The sequence below is a fragment of the Chenopodium album genome, chromosome 26, assembly GCF_948465745.1.
Source record: "Chenopodium album chromosome 26, dcCheAlbu1.1, whole genome shotgun sequence".
Classification (NCBI taxonomy): domain Eukaryota; kingdom Viridiplantae; phylum Streptophyta; class Magnoliopsida; order Caryophyllales; family Amaranthaceae; genus Chenopodium; species Chenopodium album.
In genome coordinates this window covers 37,013,906-37,039,044 of record NC_137859.1, presented here as the reverse complement: position 1 = coordinate 37,039,044, position 25,139 = coordinate 37,013,906, and the positions used below count along the sequence as shown (strand labels likewise).

At 35.4% G+C, this 25,139-nt stretch overlaps 2 protein-coding genes and 1 long non-coding RNA gene across 5 annotated transcripts; 2 read left to right on the top strand and 1 right to left on the bottom strand.

Annotated features, from left to right (window-relative positions):
* Nucleotides 1-1,351: 1,351 nt before the first annotated feature.
* On the top strand, nt 1,352-8,330 carry LOC145618022 (uncharacterized). Of its 2 annotated transcripts, XR_014107832.1 has the most exons (10): nt 1,352-1,416; nt 1,485-1,585; nt 3,307-3,395; nt 4,002-4,124; nt 4,192-4,326; nt 4,942-5,044; nt 6,478-6,578; nt 6,848-7,204; nt 7,640-8,013; nt 8,087-8,330. It is a non-coding gene; the product is annotated as an uncharacterized LOC145618022 (long non-coding RNA). The 2 variants fall into 2 exon arrangements; XR_014107831.1 differs by having other exon boundaries at nt 4,192-5,044.
* A 1,066-nt stretch (nt 8,331-9,396) lies between these two features.
* LOC145617635 (uncharacterized) lies at nt 9,397-18,731 on the bottom strand. Of its 2 annotated transcripts, none has more exons than XM_081672359.1 (11): nt 18,602-18,731; nt 18,239-18,443; nt 13,829-13,873; nt 13,651-13,713; nt 13,479-13,541; nt 13,269-13,331; nt 12,400-12,462; nt 12,018-12,077; nt 10,541-10,681; nt 10,245-10,340; nt 9,397-9,899 (listed from the first exon to the last, which is right to left on the bottom strand). In XM_081672359.1, the coding sequence occupies exons 2-11, from the start codon at nt 18,437-18,439 to the stop codon at nt 9,447-9,449; spliced, it is 1,248 nt and encodes a 415-aa protein (XP_081528485.1). In that variant the 5' UTR covers nt 18,440-18,443; nt 18,602-18,731; the 3' UTR covers nt 9,397-9,446. The 2 variants fall into 2 exon arrangements, with proteins under 2 accessions (XP_081528485.1, XP_081528484.1); XM_081672358.1 differs by having other exon boundaries at nt 18,239-18,439; nt 18,602-18,708.
* Nucleotides 18,732-21,101: 2,370 nt separating this feature from the next.
* LOC145617812 (thioredoxin H-type-like) lies at nt 21,102-24,615 on the top strand. The gene is made up of 5 exons (XM_081672564.1): nt 21,102-21,330; nt 21,742-21,824; nt 22,479-22,595; nt 23,603-23,725; nt 24,205-24,615. The coding sequence occupies exons 2-5, from the start codon at nt 21,804-21,806 to the stop codon at nt 24,352-24,354; spliced, it is 411 nt and encodes a 136-aa protein (XP_081528690.1). The 5' UTR covers nt 21,102-21,330; nt 21,742-21,803; the 3' UTR covers nt 24,355-24,615.
* Nucleotides 24,616-25,139: the final 524 nt, after the last annotated feature.

Below are 25,139 nucleotides of genomic sequence, written 5' to 3'. Positions count from 1 at the left end.
AAAGCCAAAAAAGAAAAAAAAAACACACACACACACACACATACACACCAAGTAAAATAAAAAAAACCCTGTGTCCAGTAGTTGTGGTTGTTCATTTTTACTGCAATATAGCGATATATATATCTAGTCTCAAAATTTATGGAATTGCAATTTCAATATCCTAGCCAATTTGTATGAAGTCATTATTTAATCTTTGTGGTATTAGATTGCCGAAAGGGCGAAAGCAATGTATCTCTACTATTTGACTGTTGTTTTGTTGCTTGGTTCTTTTATAAAGGTTGTAATTCTTGTTTTTTTTTTTTTCGTATAGTGTTCAATTATGTTTGGCGTAGTTCGGTTACTGTATACAGTGCATAGTATATTCCTCTGATTCTACTTGTTTTCTTTTTTGGTTCAAGGATCAATGCATGTATTCTTATTGTTTTGATATTCATATGCTTGGTAAGATAATATTTGTAGGATCTTGCCTGCTACCTTGAGTTTCTTTAAACCATTGAACGTGTTTTGGGATGTCTTATACTATTCGAATCAGATAGATAATTGTGCCTTTTCTGCTTGTCATTTAGGAGTATTAGGACCTTATTGGGTGTTGGACTTGGACACACCAAGTCATCCTCATTTGTCTAGTTGTTTGGATCCATCTTCGCAAGCCTGAGTATCCTCGAGCACTATTTTCATTACTGCTTTTATTTTACTGTATTGTATATTCCTTTGACCTAGCTATTAGATCTTTTTACTGAATCTTTCCTTTTTTTGGGTCTAATTTGGTGCTTAATATGAGCTAAGTTAGTAATATGCTAGGAATTAGCATGGTTCCTGGCATAATTACAGCTTAACAATGGCAGAAATTAGGGACTGAAAATGATGATTGTATTGATAATATGTGAATTACACTAATCAAGCGATAATTCCACTTTTGAGAGGTGGATGCTCTCCTAGCATGAGCTTTTGAGAGGCTCACTCTCTCCCAATAAGAATCCTCACAATATTCAACATGATAATTACTCCTCCTAATGAGGTCTATTTATAGAAAAAGTCTCATAACTAACTCTTAACTTATTCCTCAAGACACTACTAATAGGCTATGACTAATGTGCCCCTCCCTCAAATACTGATTCCTTGCATAATAGTTGAAATGCAACTACTCTTGACCTAGTCTGTGTTGGTGTGTTACCCAAGATCAGCATGAAGAAGATCCCTGAGCACTACGAAGGATATTCAAATGCAGAGAAACAGCTGACTGCTTCTGATCCTGATTCCCATGTATGCCAGTTACCTTGTTCCTAGCAAAATAGTTGAGATTTTACATTCAGATGTGCTTCAGCTGATAAATCATGCTTACTACTTTTAGGTAAGCTGAAATCTGGAGCATGCAGAGCTGAAGGCTTAGCTGGAGATTCTGCAGAAAAATCACAGGTAAAGTTGTAAAATCTACAGACACCGCGTTATTTATGAAAATCTTAAGCTTTTTATTATCATTGCAGGCATTATATGGCACGAGAGCTTGATACCTTTGAACCTGAAGGAACTTCAAAATTTAGAGCATTAGCTTGACAGCACATTTAAACACATCAGGTCAAAGAAGGTAATTTTTAGTAGTGTTAACTTATCTTCTGAGTTAATTTAGTCACCTCTTTTGCTCTTTGTATCAATCTGATCAATGATTTTATGGTATATGTCGGTTGAATTCCTCAAGATGAATAAGAGGAGGGAAGGAGGGGAGGGTGACGACTGATGATGTGATCAATTCAAAGTCAAATATCATATATTATGTGTTAGGCCTAGGTCTAGGATCTTTATTTTGGATACACATTGTATATTAAATTTAAAACTTGGTTTTGATACTTCGTTCATTTTAAGTGACATCTGTCCTAGTGCACTGCAGGGATATAAATTAGAGATATTTGTTAGTTACAAGATAGTATTTACAATTTATCTAATTCATCTGTCCTAGTGCACTGCAGGGATGTGTGAAATTCATGGTGGGATTCTTATTCTGTAACTTATCTTTGTAATGATCATTGTTATATCTTGGTTTAAAAAGATAACATCTATGTGAAATGTGTAATATAAAGTGAGATCCCCCACTAACAATGTTTGTATCAATTATATGTGTATGTGAAATTGTGAATGACATAAAATGAGATTCTTTTGATTGAAAGAGAATGTAATGATGGATGCAACATGCAATTTAATATCAATTTACATGTGTCTATGTGAAATTGTGAATGACATAAAATGAGATTCTTTTGATTGAAAGAGAATGTAATGTGATGGATGCAACATGCAATGTAATAGGAACGTTTTTTGATAGATCAGTATAAGTATGTTTAGTTTTCTATCTTAAAAGCTTATTGTCAGTTTGAAAATAAAATTTCTTAAAAGTGATTGTTATTTCATTATGGTTCTACAATAAAAATAGTCACAGTAGTGCACAAGGCTCTTAAAAGTGATAATGTTTTTAGAGTTTCAAGGGTGGATTTTTGGAATTTGGAGTGCTTGCTCCATTAATCTTGTTAGGAATCAGTCAACCAATCAAAGTCTTAGTCCCATAAGCGGGGTCGACTTAATGAACCAAAAGTGATTATTACGTGTAGTTATCGACAAGGATCTTCCTTCGCCATCCCTTACTATCCAATGCCTTATCCTCATGCAAATCTATATACTTCATATCCTTCCTAATTCCTTGATTATGCTGACATCATTTTTAGTCATCTTTGTTTATCACGTTTATCACTTATTGTCAGTTAGTTGACATAATTGTATGAATGCCCTAGACTTGCTGAATTTGTAATATAAACGAGGTTGTTGTGATCATGTTGAGTGAGGCAATTTACATCATTGCGTATGTATTTTTAGTCCGATGCGAATGGAAATATACTTAGATTATACTATTTCCATAGTAATAACATATAACTCAGACAATTAAGCACTTTACTGTCTTTTGAAGTACTTGAACACGAGATTGTGGTTGCATCTATAATCCTTATATTTTTGGATTTGTGCTGTTCTTTGATTTTGGAATTGTTTTTTCAATTTTGGAACCAAGGGAATAGAAAATTTAGTTTTTGTCAAACAAACTAGATATGTTTTTCTTGTAGTGAAGGAGAAGTTTGGCTCAGCTTGTGTTTATTTATTTAATCTTCTGTGAATTCACGGTAACTTTTGTTAAGTGGCTGCAAATAATGGATGATTACAGAACAATATCAATTATTTGTTCATTGTTGGTGTAGACAAGTCTGACAAATGATTGAGCCATTTGAAGGCAAATTTTATATATGTACTGATAATTGTCACTGGATGCAGGAAGACCTGAGAAAGATAATTAAAGTGAATAAGCCTCTAAAGACACCATTTGGAAGGTTGTTGAAGTTAGCTGCGCATGCATTAGCAGAGTATGCCTTCTTTCTTGCGTTAACCACTTAGTTAAGTATTTGTATCTATGCGAGTATGTGCATTTTCTATCCAGTCTTTCAGTGTCAAATGTTCAAATCCTTCACAATTTGTAGGGACAGAATAAGCCGGAACCGAAAGGGCTGTGGGAAGAGCCTTACAATCGTGCTTCCAACTGGAAGCCATGTGCTTTTTAAGACGTGTTTGATGTTCATTATTGGCGAAAATTCTATTAATTAGGAACCTTTCTTAGCTTTGTCCTCCTTGAGTAATAGTGATGTGATCACCCATAAGCTTATCACTATGAAAAATGTCACTAAATCGATACTTTATGTGATTAGTCTGACTTTCTTCCGGGGAAACAAGTAATAAGAAGTATTTTAAGATGATTTAGTACTCTCTGCACTAATTTTTTTTGGTTAATTCCAGTGTGGGTACATGTGAACTTTAAACAATATCCGTGGATTATGAGCTGCTGCTTTCTGTGTTTATGCTTATCTCATTTTTGTAGGATTTTTGCTACTTTGTATTTTGATTGAACATAATCAATGCTCACGGGGCATCAAAATAAATATTCTGTTCTGAATATGTGTTTTTTTCCTTTCTAGAATTATGTACAAAATTGGAAGGATGAGTTTGGCTATATTTTAGCTGACATTTTGAAGCAAAGTAAAGTAAAAAAATTCAGGCATGAGAATTGATCCTGGGGCAAGGACAGCTGATTTCGACAGGTAAGCTGATTATGAAAATGATCATACTTCGTATTTTTGGTCTGCTAAATGCTTTGTTAAATTTCAGAGCAAAAGAGGAGATCGAGGAGGAGGAATGAGTTCAAGCTCTTCACCCTCTTATGGAGTGTGCTGCTGAATATCAACCTCAGAATGTGCAACCTCGCCGTTCAAATTAATTAAGAAATGGATTTGTGCATATTAAGTTATGTTTTTGCTATCTTAAAATTTCAAGCCTTTACCATGCCTTATTTATATCTATAAATGTTTTGCTACTTTCATGAATTTGGGAATCTTGGATGGCAAGGGTGATGGCACATAATATAAAAAGAGAAAAACCTAATTTGTTAATAATTTTCGATTTTTTACATAAGTGCTTTGAATTGGGATAAAGGTACATGTAAGGGGGAAAAAATGCCCAAAAGATGTAAAATTCTATTTTAGTTTGTGTGGTTAGTTCTGTGTTTGTTGTTTCTTATTGTTTTTTTTGCATTTGCTTATTTATGCTGGTTATAAGATATATGGCTTGTGTTACTTTACAAATTACGCTAATCAACAGAGCTATAAGATGGTGGTAAGCTTGGCATGGTTGGCAGTGGGTTTTATTAGGGTAATTTGTGTGGTCGGGTCGTTATTTGGTTTTGTCACATGGTTTGTCTGGGTATGTCATATGTAATTTTTTTTTAAGGATGGTGCTATAAAGCTTGGTTATCTCGTGCCTACAGTTTTATTTGTATGGTACTTGTTACATTTTGTGGGAAACTCTCTGCTCTAATCTATTATTGATTTTAGAAATGTGTTTTTTTGCCTTTATATGTAGGTGACTTTGACAGAGAGATCTTCTTGTTCTTCGTTTCTTGGTGACTTTGACAGAGAGATATGTAGGTGACTTTGACAGAGAGATCAGCTTTAATACAGTAAATGTGAGCATTAATACAACTAATTTCCCATGTTTTGATATTTCATAGTACAAGTCTATAACATACTCCATACCCCTATATGTATGTCCAAGGTTTAATTTCTTAATATTTAACGTGAATTCAGCTCATTTTCCTTATCATAAAAGGGGTTTCCACTTCATTGAGTCAGAGAAGAGAGGGGGGGGGGGGGGGGGGAGGAGGATGTAAGACTACGATTACTAAAATTGTTAAAACCATTAAAGAGAGAGAGGGGGTGTAGAGAAGCATAAGAAGCAAGAGAAAGGGGAAAGGGGAAAGGGGAGAGAGAGAGAGAGAGAGAGAGAGAAGGGTTACTAGGTGATGGCTAAGATGATATAGAGAGATCGAGGTCATCAAAGATACAAGGCAAAGAAGAGTCAAGAAAATTACAGCTCTTTTAGGAAACCGTTACAGAACATATCTTTTCAACGACATGACAGAAACACAAATTATTAAAAAGAGAATATTTTAATAACCATGACCATATATTTATAAGACAAATGAGAGGAGCGATAGAAAAAAGGAGTGACGAAGAGTGAGGGAGCAAGTTGGAAGAACTGAATTATCAAGACCACAATAGAAGAATGAAAAGTAGAGAAGAATAAGAGCAAGAAGAGGTAAGAGAGGAGCTGATGATGATGGAACAAAAGGGTTAGAGGGAGATAGGGAAAATGTGACGGTAACGATGCGAGAGAAAGAAGGGAAAGAGAGAAGGAGCATTGTAAGTCTGAAATGTCACAAGCAAGCAGTACTGGCAAGCTCCATTTTCTTTCTTTTTTTATTTTTTTTAGTTCATTTGATTGCTTATTTTTCACAAATTATATGATTTTTTTTAATGTTAGTATTCTGATTTTTCCTTTTTAAAAGTATAATGTATACCTGTTTTGACTACCTGTCTTTAGTTCGTTTTTTCTCCTTTGTAATTGCTTTGATTTCTATGAATTTGCATGGTATGTGATTTATGTTCTCAGTTTAATTTATTGGTGTTAATTTACAAGATAGATTTAATTTTTCTGTTTTTCTTCTTCTTTCTTTCTTTTTTTTTTTTTTTTTTTTTTTTTTTTTTTTTTTTTTTTTTTGTGTGTGTTTATTCTGTTTTCTTTGTTTTTATGAATTTGCATTGCTTGTGGTTTATATTCTCAATTTATTAATTATTGTTAATTTTTGGGGTTGATTTTGTATTTATTCTTTTTTCTATTAGAATGAAACCCATATGTTGACTTAAACCAGTGTCCTATTATCGACAACATTTTAATTGCTATTGCTGAATATTGTCCAAATTTGACAGTCTTATAAAATGAAATGTGCCCTGAAATAGGTAATGACAGCATGCAAGCAATTGCTCAGGGCTGCCCCAAACTGGAATCAATATAATGGTTCTAATTTCTGACTGAGATTCATTATCTTATGTTGTGCAGCAAGTTGAATATAGTAATGTTAGCAAAATGGAGAAGAAAGGAAGCTGGTTTTCAGCAAGAGGGTCTTTGCTCATAATAGCTATAAGGAGAATGTAGCTAATGTAAGTGAATTCTTTCAGATTCGTTATTCATTGTTTTTTCCAGACTCGAAACTTTTTAGTTCGGGCAATCTCTACGTTTTATTATAGAAATAAGGGATTTAATATTTACTCATATCAGATATAATAAAGTTATCAAAGCCTAATTGCAAAGTCTGGCTTGATACTTGTTCAATGGTTATGTTAAACTGATAGGGAATAAAGAAGAAACATAAAGTTTGGGGTTGAAAATCTAAAATTCGAGATGGTCATTCGTTCTTGCCTTTTGTCAGTGACCCAAGTAGCATAGAGAATACTTAGGTGGTTCAAAGGGGGCACCAAGTTACAAAACCTGAGCGACCAAAGGCAGAGCCTCCGACTCCACAAAAGCAACCAAAGGTAGAACCGCAGAACCTCCGACTCCACCTCAGCAACTAAAGACAGAACCTCCGGCACCACCTCAGCAACTATAGACAGATTCTCATCATGTAACTCCAATATGATATTTTATAGCTTCTCTAAGTTACAGAAGATCTAAAAGGAAAAGAATTATATCTTAAAGTTGCTGAGTTGCTCACAAGTCTTGAAAGAAGGGCTATATCTCTGTCATATGCTTGCCAGTTCTATTCACTTCTTCACCAGCAAGTCTGGTAAAGTCTTAACAAATTTCTGTGTAAAAACTAGCGTGTTTTTATTTTGTTTTACCCTTTGTTTCATTAATCAATAATGTCTTCTGCTTGTCTTGTTCGCAATGTGTATTTAAGATGGCATACTTGTTAGTCTTGTCTACCAAGTGCTATTCCATTTATCTACATAATATAGGTCACCAATTTACATATGACCTTTTATTTTTGGGTGCAATACCTATATAACCATTATAATGAGGTTAAGAGTTTATTTTACTAGGAGATAAATGCAAGGGTGAGGTTTAATGTGTTGATTTTGAAGATAAATGCAAGGCTGAGGTTTAATGTGTTAAGATACTTAGTGGAAAGTGTGAAGTAGATGACAGTTGTTTATAATCTAAATGGTCTTATTTCTTTTAAATGTGTGTGGCTTCTCATATTTTTCTATTCTTTATGCAGCTTGGTGGGTTGAACTCCATGTTCACTGTTGAGTATACTCCTATCCTATATCTCTGATTTCCAAAATGCCCAAAATAATTCTTGTGATGGATGTATCTCACGGATCACCGGAGCATTCTGATATGCCATCAATGGCTGCTGAAACTTTCTACAGTCACCCTTGTCATTTCCAAAAAATGACATTTCCAAAAAAATGACTAAGGAAAATTTCCTATCATATTACCTGATGTTGTTTGTTTTTACGCTCTTTAGGTTGTTAAAACTCCCTTGATTTCACAATACAAGGCATCAGTAAGGACTCAGTCTCCTAAGGTCAAAATGATTGACAATTTGTTCAAATATGTGTCTAAGATGAAGGTATCATGACTCATGAGGTATGTTTGAGGAGATGTGTAAATGTTGTCTTAAGCTTAAGCAGTTCTAATATGGATCATTGTATTTCATCAGGGAGGCTCTGCTTGATTTCTATGCCAGTTCTCGGAAAAAAAAGTTTCTGAGAATCCGAAAGAGTTCAGGAGTTCAGGCTCTTCACCCTTTTGTGGGGTGTGCTGCTGAACATCAATTTCAATTATGCTTTGTATCAAATCTTAAAATTTATAAGAATTCCAATCACCTGTGGATTGAAACCCTAACAAAATAAAACCCTAATAATATCCCTCTCCCCAACTTACCGGAGAAATTCGAGTATAAATTCCACAATTTCGAGTACTAATTCCAATGATTTATTGCTATTATCAACTGTATCTGCTTTGGGGAGTGAATTTCAGGGATAAAATTTAAGAAAACAACCCACTCACGTCACGATATGAGGAAAATGGAATAGAAGTGAAGAACACAAGTTCAGACAAACTACTAACCAAGTAACCATGGTTAGTGGAAGGAAACGGCAAACTTTAACATCGTTAGCTGACAAAGGGACCTACGGTTACTGCTACATTTCCAAACAAATTATTATTCTATTCAGCTTTTAACATTTTTATTCTTACTTTATTGTTTGTGTCTTGGGATATATTCATTTTGTTTATCGGGGATATTAATGGGGGTGCGCTCGCCTGCAATAAATGTATATAATGTAATCAGGGCCTGTTCATATATACTGAACTGAACTGATTGGAGCTGAACTGAACTGAACTGATTGGAACTGAACTGAATTGAGCTAAAATGAATATTTTATGTGAGAGGGAAATTAAGAGCTGAACTAAACTGAACTGAACTGATTGGAACTGAACTGAACTGATTGGAGCTGAACTGAACTGAACTGAAATTAAGTAAATGTGAACAGGCCCTAAATCTCCACCAACTACCTAAACACTAACTAACGGAGTAACTTCATATAAGGAGCAGCGCAACATTTTGTTTGCCTACGTGTTGCTTCCAGTAGCTGACTCAACATGCTCTCACTTCAATTGCTGACATGGTGTAAAAGATTGACATAATAAAACAATCAAGAAGATCAACTGGGCATCCCCCGTATGAAAATGATCATACTTTTTATTGTTGGTCTGTTTTGATTAATTTTAGGGCAAATGAGGAGGAGATCGAGAAGGAGGCTCTTTACCGAATTCAAGCTCAAATAATTCTGAAAAGTCAAAAGTGTTTAGGCTCTTCACTCTTTTTTGTGGGGTGTGCTTCAGAACATCAACCTCATCTATAATTTGTGTTAAATCTTGTAATTTATAGCTTTAAGTAGCAATTATATTTGACTGGACATGTGCAATTTTTCATGATTTCCCCCCCCCCCCCCCTTTTTTTCCCTTTTGTATTGTTATGGGAAATAATGCTTCTACAAGTTAGAACATACATTAGGTTACTGCAGTGAGTTTGATGGACCCTTGTTGACTAGATCTGCACCACTTACATAATTCGCAACAAAAGAAATAAACCTAAAAGGAGCACCGATCAAAGGAGCATCAGCAAGTGGCACACTCTCATCTCCTACACCTACAGAAGCTTGTGCTTCTATATCCTGACTTTCATTTTCATCTAATGAAATTTGCACTATTTCTCCAGCCAGACTGGTTTCTGATGAATGCCGGACTATATTAGCGTGTTCTGAGTTTATTTCATCAGTTACTCTTTTCTCATCTCTGATTGGAGCTGTTCCAAAAGACTCGAGACTCTTTGTTGACAAGGAGTTATCCTCTTGAATATCCTCAGTGGATCTAGACACAGGATTTGCAGAGGAATAATCAGGTACGTCCCCTGAAGTAATATCAGGCACTACAGCTCGTTGACCAAGCTCCATGGACATCTGATTCACCTAAAACAAAAACAATCACAGGACAAAATGTCAAAAAAAAAAAAAAAAAAAAAAAAAAAAAAGGATATCAGAATTGCTTATTCTCTTGCCCTACGGATTAGTGAATGTGTTTTTAATCGTAGGGTTCAAGATGGAAGGGAGAGGTTTCAAATATCCAAATTATAAATTATATGTACAAAAGATTACCCCCACTGCCCACCCCATCCTCTCTCCCTCTTAAAAAATAAAAAGGAAAAAGGTAAAAGAAAAAGAAAAAAGAAGGGTACTTGCAGAATAACAATGTCTGCTCATACTCTTAATAGGCAACTAAACCATCATACACTGCATGTGGCACTCATGAATTACCTTTTCAACAAGATCTGCATTTTCTGCCATCAATTTCCCAATCAATGCATACATTTCTTCCATCTCAGTATTCAAGCTCTCTTTCTCAGAGACATCCTATATCAGAAAGTCACCATCATAGACATTAATAAAGATTCTTTCAAAATATCTGTATGAGAGATACTTTCATTGTGTGCCACACAAAATAGAACGCTTAATTTGCATCACTGCTCAAATTGGCAGATCATCTCATGATTTCCCCAATATGCAATGACTGCGTGTAAACGCACATCAAAAAGAAGGTAGAAGAAGCAAACCTTTTGAGCATCAGTTGGAGGCACTGGAGTTGCCAACCTCATTTCAAGATCGTGAACTCGTGACTGTAAGTTAGAAATGTTGTCTAACAACTGCTGCTTGTCTTGTGAGAGGCTATTCCTAGCTCCTTCCAACTCCAAAACCTGCCAGGCTATGTTTTCAATTTAGCATCAGAAAAAATATGTACTTCCTCCGTTTCTTTTTAGTTAGCACGCAATCCTTAACAGGAAATATTAAATAGTTGCAATATTTCTTCTTTATTATTTTTTTTTTATGTATATACACAAATTTGCACCCAAAAATTAATAAAAAAAAAAATTACCCCTGTTTAACCAACTATATAACATCAAATAACCCCAACCCCAACTAACTAATTCCTCTAGCTCTTATTTATTCTTTCCTTACCACTAGCCAATAAATCAAGTACACCCCAATCCCAACCCCAACTAACCAGGCAACTGCACCATCTGAAAGCCTCAAGCACCTCCCACCCCCTCCAAGTGAACTGCCTAGTACCTACCCCAATCTTTCCAGCCTTGCCTCCTCCCCTCTAGTTCAACTTACCGGCCTCCACTCCAAGGCAACTACATAGACATCAAGTACGAAGACAGAAACGCTGCCGAAACCCCAACATCTACAGCACCTAAACCAACACCTACCCCAATACTACCAAAATCCACCACTACCAAAACTTCAATAAACCAAAAAGAGAAGGAGAGAAGGCCACCCAACAACACTAATAAACTACCAAAAGCCTACACTTAACAGTTATGTTGGCACCCCACAATTAGACAGAGTAGAGCACAACAATACACCGCCAAAAATCAATATTTACAAAAATAAAAACTACTCGATGGTGGTGACTTCAGATCTGGTGGTCAAAGGAGTTGTGTTTTCCAGCAACTCAGCAAGTTCAAAATGAGTGAAGTAGAAATTGTGCCCTTTATGGGAATTAAAGTGCTGGTGAGGGTGGATTATTAAAGAGAGAAACAGTAATGACCCATTCCAATTGTGAAGGTAATGATGGGTTCATGAAGGGAGGAAGAGAAGGTGGGAGTGGTAATTCAGTGGTATATAATGCTCCTTTAACTTTCTCCTTTCCCTTGGTTTGTGCACCAAGTTTTTGGTTACAACTGAAAAGTAACGGAGGAAGCAAATTGCTTTGGTAAAAAATAATAATAAATAAATAAAAAAAAAAATGAAAAAAAAAAAAAAAAAAAAAAAAAAACTATATGATGCATGAAATCCTAATTTTTCTCAATAAGTGTATATACCAACATGCAATAGATAAATAAACTTGGTCCAGGTACATGACAGATTGACAGACACATATTAAATCCAATTTAATTATCCTATCCAACAAAGAAGATGAACCTCCTTTCTATGCTGTAACATGCTTAACTTGTTAATCATCTAATCAAGTACAATTAGCTTTTTAACATTATTTATCACAAACTGGCAACACAACACATTACATACCTGCATTTTCAACTTTGCATTCTCAGACTTCAAAGTCGTGATCATTTCCTTGTCCAAGTTCTGCACATTAAGGAAAGGATAACAAAACAATATGTATTTAGCTTCCCATCTTTAACCGAAGAAGGCAGCAGAAGGTGAACTGAGGTTGAGGCAAGCAAATAAATACAATGACAAAGTAGAACTATAGGATGACAGTAAAGGCTTTGGGTGACTTAAAAGAAGTTGACTGACAAATACAATGATGATGACAAGACAACAATAAGTTCTGAAAACAACAGTGCAGAAGGTTTTTTGGTGGGGGGAAACCATAAAAAGGATCAACTAGGCAAGTATAAAAATATGAATAGTACGGAGTAATAATCATCAAGATAGAAAATCTTACCTCTGTTTCAACAAGAGAATGTTTCTCCTTCTCAACATGCTGATTTTTTTCCAGCAAATTCCTCTGAAGCAATAGATGATTAATTTAGTCATTGAATAGGCAGTTCAATCTGAAGTCATAGGCTACCACAATAATGGCATGTGTATTAAAACATGAGGAAGAGAAACATATGTACATGATCACTACCCACGTTTCCTAAGTTTTATTCACTATCTGTTTTCATCCAATTTTTCGTGTTCTATTCAATTTTACTTTATATTCTTCATGGGGATTTTTTTAGCTCTTACCCCACCCTATGTGAACCTATTTATTTAATTGAATCCCAATTCCCAAACTCTCCATCACTCTCCATAGAGTGAAAGGAACCACATAAGTGATATTAAGTTCTTAAATTTTATAGCGACAATTACCAAGTAAAATTCAGAAAACTGAGGAAGTATTGAAAAAGCACATATAGTTTACGACAAATAGTGTAATGTACTGGTGCTTACTGCTTACTTACACAAATAACAGTAAAGTTATAGAGAAAGATTGGTTCTCTGAATAATTCAGATAATCTTATTTTTGTAAATTGCAAGAAATAATATTGATGAAAGCTTTAAGATTGATTGATAATGGTGGAAGGGTTACAAAACATAGGTTAATAGCTTGATGCTATCATTCTCCAAAATAGCTTGAGGCTATCACTCTCTAACAATGGCTTGAGGCCATAACTCTCTAGGTTTTCCAACACAAAATTCTGCCTATCTTTGCCTTTTCCCCCTCTCTCTATCTATACTAAAGCTAAAGACCATAACCTAATAATACTAAACTTACCAAAGTACCCCTCCTAAGGCCAATCTATTACAAATAGTCTTCCTAACTCTCACCTGTTCAAACTTCAAAGCAGCATTCTCCTGTAATAGCTGGCTGATTCTCTGCTCCAGGCTCATCTGAGAATTACAGAATAAGTATAACTGTGAGTGTGGTTTCTAAAATACACCCCCTCCCCTTTTTCCTCTAAAGCATTGTATCTATGTTCCAGGCCAAACAATGCAAGCAAGCCAGAAATCAATGCAACACAATCCACTCAACATTACCTCTTTCTCATGCCAGGAGTCATTTTCAGTTTGTAATTTCTTCATTTTCATCTCTAGGTCGGCCTGCAAAAAGAGGGGGGAAAAATTGAAGCAAATTGAGTATTTTCATCACAAAGATTTTTGTTTGCACTGTGATATAATATATCCCATATTAAATGTCATACATCAATACCTGTCTTTGTATGTAGGAGTCTTTTTCATAAAGTAGTTGTTTGACCATATCTCTTAATCTAGCCTAAAAAATACAAAAGGAAAAACAATTATCATGACAGGGATGCAACACATAGTGAAGCATAAGCAAAAGCCTTGTATTATTTACAAGAAACTTCAACTGATCTGACATATATTACCTCTCCTTGCAATGAATTTTGCTTTTCACTGTCAGCTGTAATACACTGCCAATGAAAATATAAAGAGGCATTAGATGATGAGATGAAATTTGAGCGTTTGTATCACGAAAGATATTCTTTCATTTTCTTCCATGCCAGAGGCCCAGAACTAGTGAGGATGAAGTTTCATTCAAAACCTAATGAACATCATCATTGTGTCCAGCTTTTCACAGCATAGTATTCTAATAGAGAGTCAGAAACTCATCTTTGACAAGACAATCAAGTTAAAATAATGCTGGTATCAGATAATAACAAAATCAGTAATCTGCACGAGATCGTACATAAGCTTCATTCTTGCAGAAAAGCAATTAATTTGGCAGGCCAAAAAAAGCCTTGCCTAATTTCTTATCTCATAAGGGAGCAACAATCGAAACAGTGTGTGCTGTTTTATATACATTTGTTTGAATGAATGCTGAGATGCTATCAAAGATTGATATCTGTTTATTGAGAGAATTTGAATCTAACTCAATATGGTAATGCATTCTATTGAGAAGAATGTTAAAGCACATGATATCCCATACACCTCTCTCAATGTGATTATTCTATCTGATAGACGTTTTGTATTGATCTTTTTTTTTTTTTTTTTTTTTTTTGGGGGGGGGGGGGGGGTGCAACTGTATATTCAGTAAGAATAGTTACCAAAAAATCAAGAGAAATAAAACAAATTAAAAACTGGAATAATTCTTCCAGTAGAGAATAAAAAGGTAGAGCCTTTGATACGGTATCACAGCAGGATTGTGAAGATTTTGCAAGAAGAAAAGATTCAAAGGCTTTATCATTATCAAAGCAAAGAAAAGTTTCAATCTTTATTTTCAAAACATCATGGTCATAGGAGGAACTGAAACCCCTGTCCTACGTATGACACTCTCTTTATTTGTTGTAAATAAAAGCCCATTACAAATGGGAAGCATAAATATAGCTCTAGGAGCAAAAAATAAGTTGGCTTTTCATGAAGGGCAAACATCCCAAACCCACAAAAGATGCAGATGAGATTCAAAAATGAGTGAGATGTGATTATATGGTTTTGTGAAGGCTACTTGCAACTATGAAATCAGAGATTGCTGGAAGGTGACTGTGCAGTCAACTACAGACTTATGGCAAGATATGATAGAGATATGGAAAAACAAATGCACCTAGAGAAGGAGCGTTAGGCTATGTTACTCGGACTCGGGTACCCGTGTCCGACACGGGTACGTATCCAAGTGTCCGACTCAGCTATTTTGTGAATTTTTTTTATGATTTTCAACTGAAATGAAGTGTCCATGTGTCATACCTTGGACCAAGGGTCGAGGGTCCGACACGGGTACTTGAGGTAAAATGAAGAGTCCGAGTAACATAGGCGTTAGGAGATGCAACAAAACAATCTAAGACTACTGCAAGCTGAAGAACACCTGGGACTAAATTGCAGACCTTGAAGGGCGCTAGAGTCCCTTGAAGGGATGTCACTATGTCAGAGTGCACCAGTGGAGCAATGGCTAAATGCACCTGCAATATTGCAAAAAAATGCTTGCTTTACAAGCAACAGAATTTAATATTCTCTTTTACTGCAAACAGCAAAGCCAGAGCCTAGGACCACTGCAACTTAATCTGAAATAGGAAATGTTTTATGTTGTAATAGACTGATTTTCTGGCTATGTATTTCAGATTTGACCAAGGCAAATAAATAAAGATGAATGATTGATAAATGATTGATAACGAAAAAAGAGGTTACAAAAAGATAGGATAATAGCTTTAGGCTATTACTCTCTTCGATAACTTTAGGTTATCACTCTAGTAGTAACTTTAGGTTACTATTCTCTCAACATAGTTCCTCACAATTCACACATAATGCATCTATAGCCATGCTACATGCTATTTATATTCGAGCTCACTACTAAAGTTACCCTAACAATTTAAATAGTTTGTCTCTATTACAACTGAAGATCAGCCCCCTGAATTCATGTTGCTCTCCTCCTAATTGGAACATTAATGAGTTTTGTCCAATAGTGCCTTGCTGTCCTCTGTTTCCCATTACAGTTAGGTGGCAGCCCCATTGAGTCCATCACATATGGAGCTTATTCAAGTTTATCAGAATGAGAAACAAAATATGTTTCTCAAATGGCATTTTTTGTAATTAAATTGCTTTGGGTACCATGACAAATATTAAAATATACAAAAAAACAAAGCTGGCCCCTAACTATGGTTAAACAACCTAACCCATCAATCTCTCTCCTTATCAATCTTGAACAACGTCAATGGCAACCCATCAATCTCTCTCCTTATCTCAACCACCCCACCACCATTCACAAATCCCCATTCACCTCCGTCACCATTGAACCCACCCCAACTCTCACCTCCGTCACCACCTTCGCCCCTGCTACCGTCGCCAACCTCGGCCCTGGGTTTCGACTTCCTCGGTTGCGCCGTCGATGGCCTCGGCGACTTCGTTTCTCTCTCCGTTGACCCTTCTGGCTTGAATTGTGGTTACCAAATTATCTAATTAATATGCAAAAAAAGTTAAATCAATTCAAATTGATCTCAGCTTCAATGGAGATGAAGGGCGTGCTTAGCTTCAATGGAGAAATTAATGGAGGAGGGAAAACTCAATTACCCTCTAGGGTTAACTATACCCTTAATTTCTCTCTGTTTTATTAGGGTTTTTGTTTTATTCCGGCGGCGAAGCCGCCGAAACCGGTGGCGTGGTGCTTGAAACAACTTGGAGATGGGTTGGAGGATGAGGATGAAGATGTGTTGGAGGAAGGAGGAAGGTAGGATCTGTTTATTTGTTGAGTTAACTAGAGTTAACTCAATCATCCCACAAATTACATTTTTACCCTTTAATAACAAGTGGAAGTTACTTTTTTGACCCTTGAGAAACAACTTATGTTTCTCATTTTGAGAAACCGGTGCTTGCTCACACATATGTCCCAAAGTAACATTAGCTAATGTGCTATACATTAGTGACATCAAGTATAATTTATTATCTGTTGGTAAAAGGGATATTTGAAAAAGTTTAGTAAGAATGGATGCATCTTTTGGAACATTTATAGATAAATGTGCTTATGAGTTCATATATGAAGTTTATATTATGCTAGGTGTTGAGAAGGATTAGTATAATGATTATACTTAGAGGTATAACAAAGCAAGATGTATAAAAGTGACAAAACAAGGCAAAATTGACAAATTTGTGCTTCACCCTGGCAATTGCCATGTAGGGCGAGCACGAGTAAAAATTGTCAATTATCTCAATTTCATTGAGATGTTGCTCGCGCCCGGTAGGGCTCCTTTGCCCGGTCTGTCAAGGCGAAGGGGGTTTGTCAGTTTTTACATGTTTTACAAAAGTGTTGCTCGCGCTCGGTAGGGCTCAATTGCCCGGTCTGACCGGGCGGAGTTCAAAACTGACGGTTTTTGCCAGTTTTGAGCGTATTGCTTTGTGAACGGACATATCCGTTGGATGTTAACTACTCTTCATATAAACTCTATAAATAGGGGTTTGTATGACATTTATGATGAGAGATAGTAGGAGAAAAGAAATTATCATTTAACTTGCTTCTTTTGAGAGAATTTATCTATAGTAATTTCTCTTAATTGGTTTTACAAACACTTGTTCACAAGCTTCTTGTAGATTGATTTTGATAAACAACCAAAAACAATTGTCTCTTCTTTGTATCCCAATAGTTATATCGTGTTAACCCTATTGTTTCGTAGAGGGTCGATAATAAACTATTAGGAAAGCGGCTATGATATGTGCCTAGAAGAAATATCTGGTCCCTCTTATTCGTTCCTCCAAATTTTGTTCTAACAGCATCTCATAGGACCCTTCCATTAAAAAGAATGAGTTGTTGGGAGAAAAGGGCATGAACTTTATAGGCTAATGAAGAAAGATATAGATGAGAAGAAAGGAAAGAAGACACCGAATGCAGCAAGAACAATGCAAATTCGATATTAGATGAAAAGGCGATAATGAGAAGATTGATGAAGCACATAACATTTTGATATACCTCTCTCTATGTAATTAGTTTCTCCTACTAGAATATGATTTGTATTGATCCAAAGTGGTTACTACTCTTGTTTTTACTATCTTGTCTTTTTGTACAGCTTAGTGTGTTTATAAAAGGGCTTCCTGTATGATCTTGTGTATATGATATGTATATGTAATATGTATATCATAGGGATTTCTGTAAGCCTATTTTGTAGGATTGTGAAGAATAAATCAGAGAAATAAAACCCAACAAAATAGGAATATTTCTTTCACTAGAAACCCAAAAGCTAGAGTCTTTGATACTTTTGCACATTCACAGGTTGCACAGTAAAATGTCTAATCAACATACAAGAAAATAAAGATGATGAAAATGCAGTTATATAAAAACAAAAATGCGAAAATAAACTTACGCCATTAGAATTATGAGGTTGTTTATCATCATCAATTACTACATTTGAGAAATTATCTTGTTCGCCACTAACAGAACTTGTCTCTCCAGCATTAGACGACGCCGAATCGTCAGCTGCTGCTGCGGCTGCTGTTGTTGTTTTGGGTTGCTGCTTATTCTTCTTCTTCTTGTTGTTTTTCTTCTTCTTTTTATCATCCTCCATCTTTCTTGGATGATCCCAAATGAATTAAAATTCCAAATAATAATGAAAAGATCGATTAAAGAAAAATGATTGAATTGATGAAACCCTACCTACGGAAGAACGATTTAGATGAAATAAATGAAGAAATGAAATGCGAGAGAGAGAGAGAGAAAAGAATGAAACCTGGAGATCTAAGATGAGAAGAGAGAAAGTCGACGCTTTTGATTTGGAGAAGAGAAGGTGTCGTTAGCAGTGTGTGCAATCTACAAATCTTGTTCCAGCAGTATAATTAAAAACCTTATTTCAAGTCTTGTAATTTACCCGGAATAAATGGTGCTTTCTTTCATCAAATTAATTAATTAATTAATGCTGTTTTCATGTCTGTTTGGGCCGTTGATACAGAGACTCATTGTTAATCTTCACGCTTATTCGATTCTCTTATACTCAGATCAACATATGGCCTATGTATGGAGGAGTACATCCAATCGTATAACTCATCTAGTTTTTTTTCGTTGGCCTAACAATCTCGCTATAGGCATTTTGAGGCTAATACCCCTTACCTATTTCACTTAGGGCCGGTTTACTTCAGTTTGATTTTAGTTCACTTTAGTTCCTAATTTCCTTCCATCATAAAAAGTTCTATATAGCTCATTTCAGTTTAGCTCAATTCAATAAATGTGAACAGACACTTACTCTCAAATATTCAAGATAGGTTGACAAGTTTTGAATAGATAAACCACTTTTTTCTTACATACGAGCTACCAAAAAATCCGTGTAGGACATTGTATTAATATAAGTAATAGAGGAGATTCAATGTTAATATCATAAGAAATTAAACGATTTAAGAAAGTGAAATTGAGATAATAAGAAAAATATTTGGGATTAAATTGAATTTTGTTCTCTAGTTGAAAAAGAATTGTGAAATCTCAATCAAAAACAACAAAAAGAAATCAAGGGAGCAGAACAAAGTAGAGTTTCAAAAAAAAAAAAAAAAAAAAAAGTAAACATTTTAATTTGCATGTTTGTTTAATTGTTTTGAAAATTTAATGACAATGGTTAGAAGCTATTGAACAATATGTGTATTTTAACAATTAGTCCTTTTTTCATATTTTTGGAACTAAGGCTTTTTTGTTGTTGTTGTTCTATTTCTGAATAGGATAAAGATTATAATCACCTCAACCTAGATTTTGAACTAATTATATTAGTATAGTCTGGTTTCGAACTTAACATAATCCTTTTGTATTCTAAATATTCATGCTTTTGGTCTTATATCATGTCCTCTTCAATTTGAAGTGATCCGATCCAACATGATTATAGACTAATAAAAAATACGGCTATTTCACCAAATGCCACTGAGCAATTTAAAAATTCACCAAATGCCATCGGACTTTTCAGAATTCACCAAATGCCATCCAGTTTTTAAAAAATTCACCCAGTGCCATTAATGACCGACGGCCGTTAACTCCGTTAGTAATTAGGGGTTAATCTGACACGTGTCATGACATAATTGGACCATTTATCTTAATTCATAAAAATTAAAAAAAAAAAAACAAAAAAAGTTTAAAAAAATACAAAAAAAAAACCCAAATTTTCCCAGCCACCCCGACCACCGCCAAACCCTAACCCCTCCCCTCATGTCGCCGGAAAACGGCCGGTCACCACCGGAACCACCAACAATCGGTCGGCCGACCCTATAGCTCCCCACCTGACCCACCGCCAACCCCCAAAACCACCCACGCTACTCGTCCCGACCCCAAAAATCACCCACACATCCGCCCCGACCCCAAAAACACCTCGTAAAAAGCCCCTCCTCCCTTTCCCTACCCTCAAAATTGGTCGTTTTGACGGTGGGAGAAGGGAGGAGGGGCTTTTTATTGGTGGTTATTAGGGTCGGGGCGGCTGTGTGGGTGGTTTTTGGGGTGGGTGTTTGCGATTTTATGAGGTTGGGTCAGTTTGTGAGGGAGGTTTTGGGGGTCGGCGGTGGGTCAGGTGGGGAGCTACAGGGTCGGCCGGCCGATTGTTGGTGGTTCCGGTGGTGACCGGTCGTTTTTCGGCGAGATGAGGGGAGAGGTTAGGGTTTGGCGGTGGACAGGGTGGCTGGGAAAATTTGGTTTTTTTTTTATTTTTTGTTTTTTTTTTAATTTTTAAAATTTTTTTTTAAACTTTTGTTGTTTTTTTTTTAATTTTTAAATTTTTTTTTTTAACTTTTTTGTTTTTTTTTTTAATTTTTATGAATTAAGATAAATAGTCCAATTATGTCATGACACGTGTTAGATTAACCCCTAATTACTAATGGAGTTAACGGCTGTTGGTCATTAATGGCACCGGGTGAATTTTTTAAAAACTGGATGGCACTTGGTGAATTCTGAAAAGTCCGATGGCATTTGGTGAATTTTTAAATTACTCAGTGGCATTTGGTGAAATAGCCGTAAAAAATAACAACCATTGTCATAAAAAAAATACATATTGAAGATTGCATCGATCATTATGTATTTTATTAAATTAGGTGAAGATTGGGCAAGATTAGAAGAATAGGGCACATGTTGCATATGCTAAAATCCAAGTTCGTAAGATACACTCCAAGAAAGGACTAGTCCAACTTAGGTGTTCACACTAAAACCTACCTTACCTGAATAATTTTTGACCCAAAAAGTAAAGTTGATTTGTAGGTTGTATAATGTATCACATCACTTGTGTACTTGGTCTAATTATGTTAACTAGTCTTCCACTACAATTTATTCATCACTTACCTTTTTCTACAACACTACAAACTCCAAATCCCCCAATTTATCTTCTCATTTTTCCTCGTTTTTTTCATTTCCCAGTTTATTTTCTTCCTAGATTTTCTCTCTATCTCTTGTAATTCTCGTTGATTTCAGGAGATTAGGGTTTTGGGTTTCCCCTGTTCAAAGGTTTGCATCCACCAATTTCCATCTTTGCTGTCTCATATGATTCATTCATTCATTATCTTCTAACTGTTGCAGATCTAATTTTTGGGTGCTAAAGTTTTCTTCTTTTTGTGAATTCTTCTAAAATTGAGTGTTAAATCAAATCCCATTGTCACTTTTATTTGATTATCTTCACTGATTTTCCTGCAGAAATCCCATATTTTTCGTGTAAATTCAGTATTTAAAATACTAGAAAATTTCTCTTATTATTATATGTTTTGACTGTTTCCTTTGGTTTTTTTTAATTCTTCTACAAAAAAAAAAAAAAAGTTAAAAAAAGGTGTTAATTAAATGAATTTGCTTGCTCTTTTTAATTGATGGACTGCTGATTGTAAAATTGGATCTTGCTAAATTTCATGATTTTATTTATTTCAGGCAATTCTGACAGCAGCACCCTGGCTCGCATCTTTAGTAAGTTGTGCTGCGGCGGCTGTAAAATGGGATTGTGTGCTTCAAGAGTAAGTTTTTATGGACCTAAGCTATCCTTTTAGATTTTTATATTATGTTAATCTACCAATGCTATTGTTGGTCACTTTTTTTTAATCATTAAGTTCATTGCTTAAGTAATTAACGAACAACCTTTAAACTAAGACCCCTCTTACATACGAAAATCTTACTGGCACTCAGGCGAATGCTCTCCACTTACAAACTTGTGGTAAGGTGGTTTTGAGTGATAACGAGCGTGTTTGTGTCTTTGTGAGTGGAGATGCATTACCTTAAATTGATGTTCATGTGGGATATTGTACACCAAACCACTTTAAAAAATCCATTCTCATTTTCTTAAGTTAGTACATCTTTCACTAGATGAGTGTGTATGTGTATTAGCAATGGTAGGATAGTTGAATTAAATTTCTGATTGAGAATTGAGATGGAATAATAATTGTCTACTTTGGTTTGTTGGTGATTGTTCTTTGAGTTCTGATTTGAATAATAGCCTTTAGCTATCAAAAGATGTCGGATTGTAAGGACTTGCATCTTTAGTAGGGTTTGTCAAGCAATGGCTTTGCACTATCAATTTAAGATTTTGGTGTTTATGTTGCGGTGTTGAGCATTTGGCACTGGCATTACACAGTGACATGACTTTTACTTAAGTATAGTAATTTTGGGTGCAGGATGACGATGAGGATTCTTCTGCTCATTATATTATGGCCGATGGAAATGTGCACCTTATTACAACAATTGCAGCTTGGGAGGAAAAGTTGACACTTGCAAATCAACAAGACAAGATTGTAAGTTTTATCCCCTAAGATTTTCAGAGGAAAGATCTTTCAATTTTACAATTCTTTATTGGTGTTTATAATGCTTCTCTTCTTAGTTCTTTCAAAACGTGTGAATCAACCTTAATAACTTAATTAGCCTTTACATCTTAATAGCTACTTGTTTGTCGCGAGCTGGGTGGGAAAGAGCTCATTGTCATAATTTTGGTATTCAGCAGCCTAATGTATGAAATTAGAAATTAGAAGGGGACATAAGTTTGGAATATGAATAGAGAATTAAGTTAAAGTTGAGGTATGAGGCTAGAGAACTTGCTTATCTCCCTTATGACTACTCTCACTTGCTGCCACCTTACCCTTAATCTTCTCGGTTCCCTTTGTGCAATCACCTTTCTTGCTGCCTTCTTATGTACTTCATATTTATAACCTATACTTTGTCCTGGAATTGGGAACTACTTGGTTATGATAGGCTTGCATTTCTTGTATGTATTTAAATGTTTTAACAGAACTTTAGGGCATCTGGTATCGTAAGTGTTCCCCCCCCCCCCCCCCCCCTCTTTTTTTTACAATCTTTCTTTTTCCTTTTTATTTTGGGGGAAGGAGTGTGTAACTTTGTAAGTGTCATTATAAAACTACATCTAGGATGTAGCCCTAGTTTTATTGTTTATGTCTAAGACAATGATATATTAATGGGTAATTAGTGTGGTAATTTGGTGAATTTTATTAATTACTGCACTCTTTTACAATAATCTTTCATGCAATGACATCATTAGCGTGTCTTGACAAAATTATTTTGTTCATTGCATTATGCTATAAAGTTGTTTAAATGAGGTCAATATCACTGTCTCATGTTTTGCTTCTTTATGCTGCCAAAGTGACATATTTGTATTTTAATCAGAGTTGGTTCCCTACTCCCCCTCTCACAACTCACAATAAGCTCTACTTTTTTTTTTTTTTTTTTTTTTTGAAAGCCAATAAGCTCTACTTAAACATGCTGAAGTTTGTTTGTTTTTTTCCTGCAGATCATAGCAAATTTTAGTGCAGCTTGGTGCGGACCCTGCAAGATGATTGCATCATATTATTGTGAATTGTCTCGGAAATATACCTCTTTGATGTTCCTCACTATTGATGTTGATGAGCTCCCTGTAAGTAATACAGTTCATTCTGATAGAACTTAGAAGGGACATAGTAGACTTTTTCTAACTGCATTTTCAAAACTGCTGCTATCAAGCAGACTTATCTTTATGATATATGTTGGTTGGATATGGGAAGGGTTGGACAGTTGCAATAATTAACTTTGAAACTAGGTATGTGATGGTGGATCTATCTCAACATATTTTAAATTTGAATTGATACAAGTTTGCTCTATGCTGATTGGTGCTAAATTCTTCTTTTCGATGGTGAAGTAATTTGATAGTGGACCATAGAATATTCCTGATCCTCACATCGCTATATTAGACCATAGAATAGAATATTTGTGATCCACACACCGCTAAATTAGACTGTTGAATAGAATATTCATGATCCTCGTTGTCCTTGTCTCTTTGATAAATTATGTCCTTAAACTTGCTGCAATTATGCTATATTCTCCATTAGTTATTAAGTGAAGATTACTGTGGTGCAGGATCTTAGCACCTCGTTTGATATCAAGGCCACTCCAAGTTTCTTCTTCCTCCAAAATGGACAAGAAATTGACAAGCTTGTAGGCTCCAACAAGGCAGAATTACTAAAGAAGATAACTGCCGTTGTAGATGCACAGGGCCGGCCATTTTAACGAGACTATTCTATGACTAGCTGTGGATTGTGGTGCATGGTGTTTGGACTTGTGATCAAGTTGCAATCAACTATGCCTCTATATTTACCCAGTCTCCCTTTTTCTTGTAAAGTTGTGAAAAGCATTAGATGAGTGTTATTTGTTATACTTGTATCTGAGAGTAATTGCTCAATTGTCATTTACAAGCTTTATTAAAACGCTGCATTTTGTATGGTGCTTGTTAATTTTGTATATCCAATATTCAGGGCCTTTACACATTTACACCTTATGAATTATGAGCTAATTAACTAAAAAGAAAAAATGTTTTTGATAGAAAAGGGTAGTCTATCTCTTGACTATGTGAATATGTGATTCGACTGATGATAATTAGTCAACTATACTTGAAGCTTCAACCACCTAGACCAGCAAGAGACGCGTATGAGGACGACCTTACCAGGAGCATTTAGCTGCTGCTTTTGCTCTGTTTGGCTGCTGTGGGATGTCGGTTGGAACAATCAAACACTAGTTTTTGCTACTTGGATGTATAATCTGTTAGAGTTGGTTTTGAACTTTGGGTTTTGTGATTTTTATTTGCTGATGATCAGTGGTCAGACTTGGCCCAAGGATCTTATTCCTAATTTTGTAACTTTGATCATCTTTATTAATTAATGAATTTCCTTCCTTTAAAAAAAAAAAAAAAAATACTTGAAGCTTCAACAAAGCATATAAATAAAAAGTTATACTCCCTCCGTCCCTACTTGTTTATTCCATTTGATTTTTCACGGTCTTTAATATGCGTATTAGAA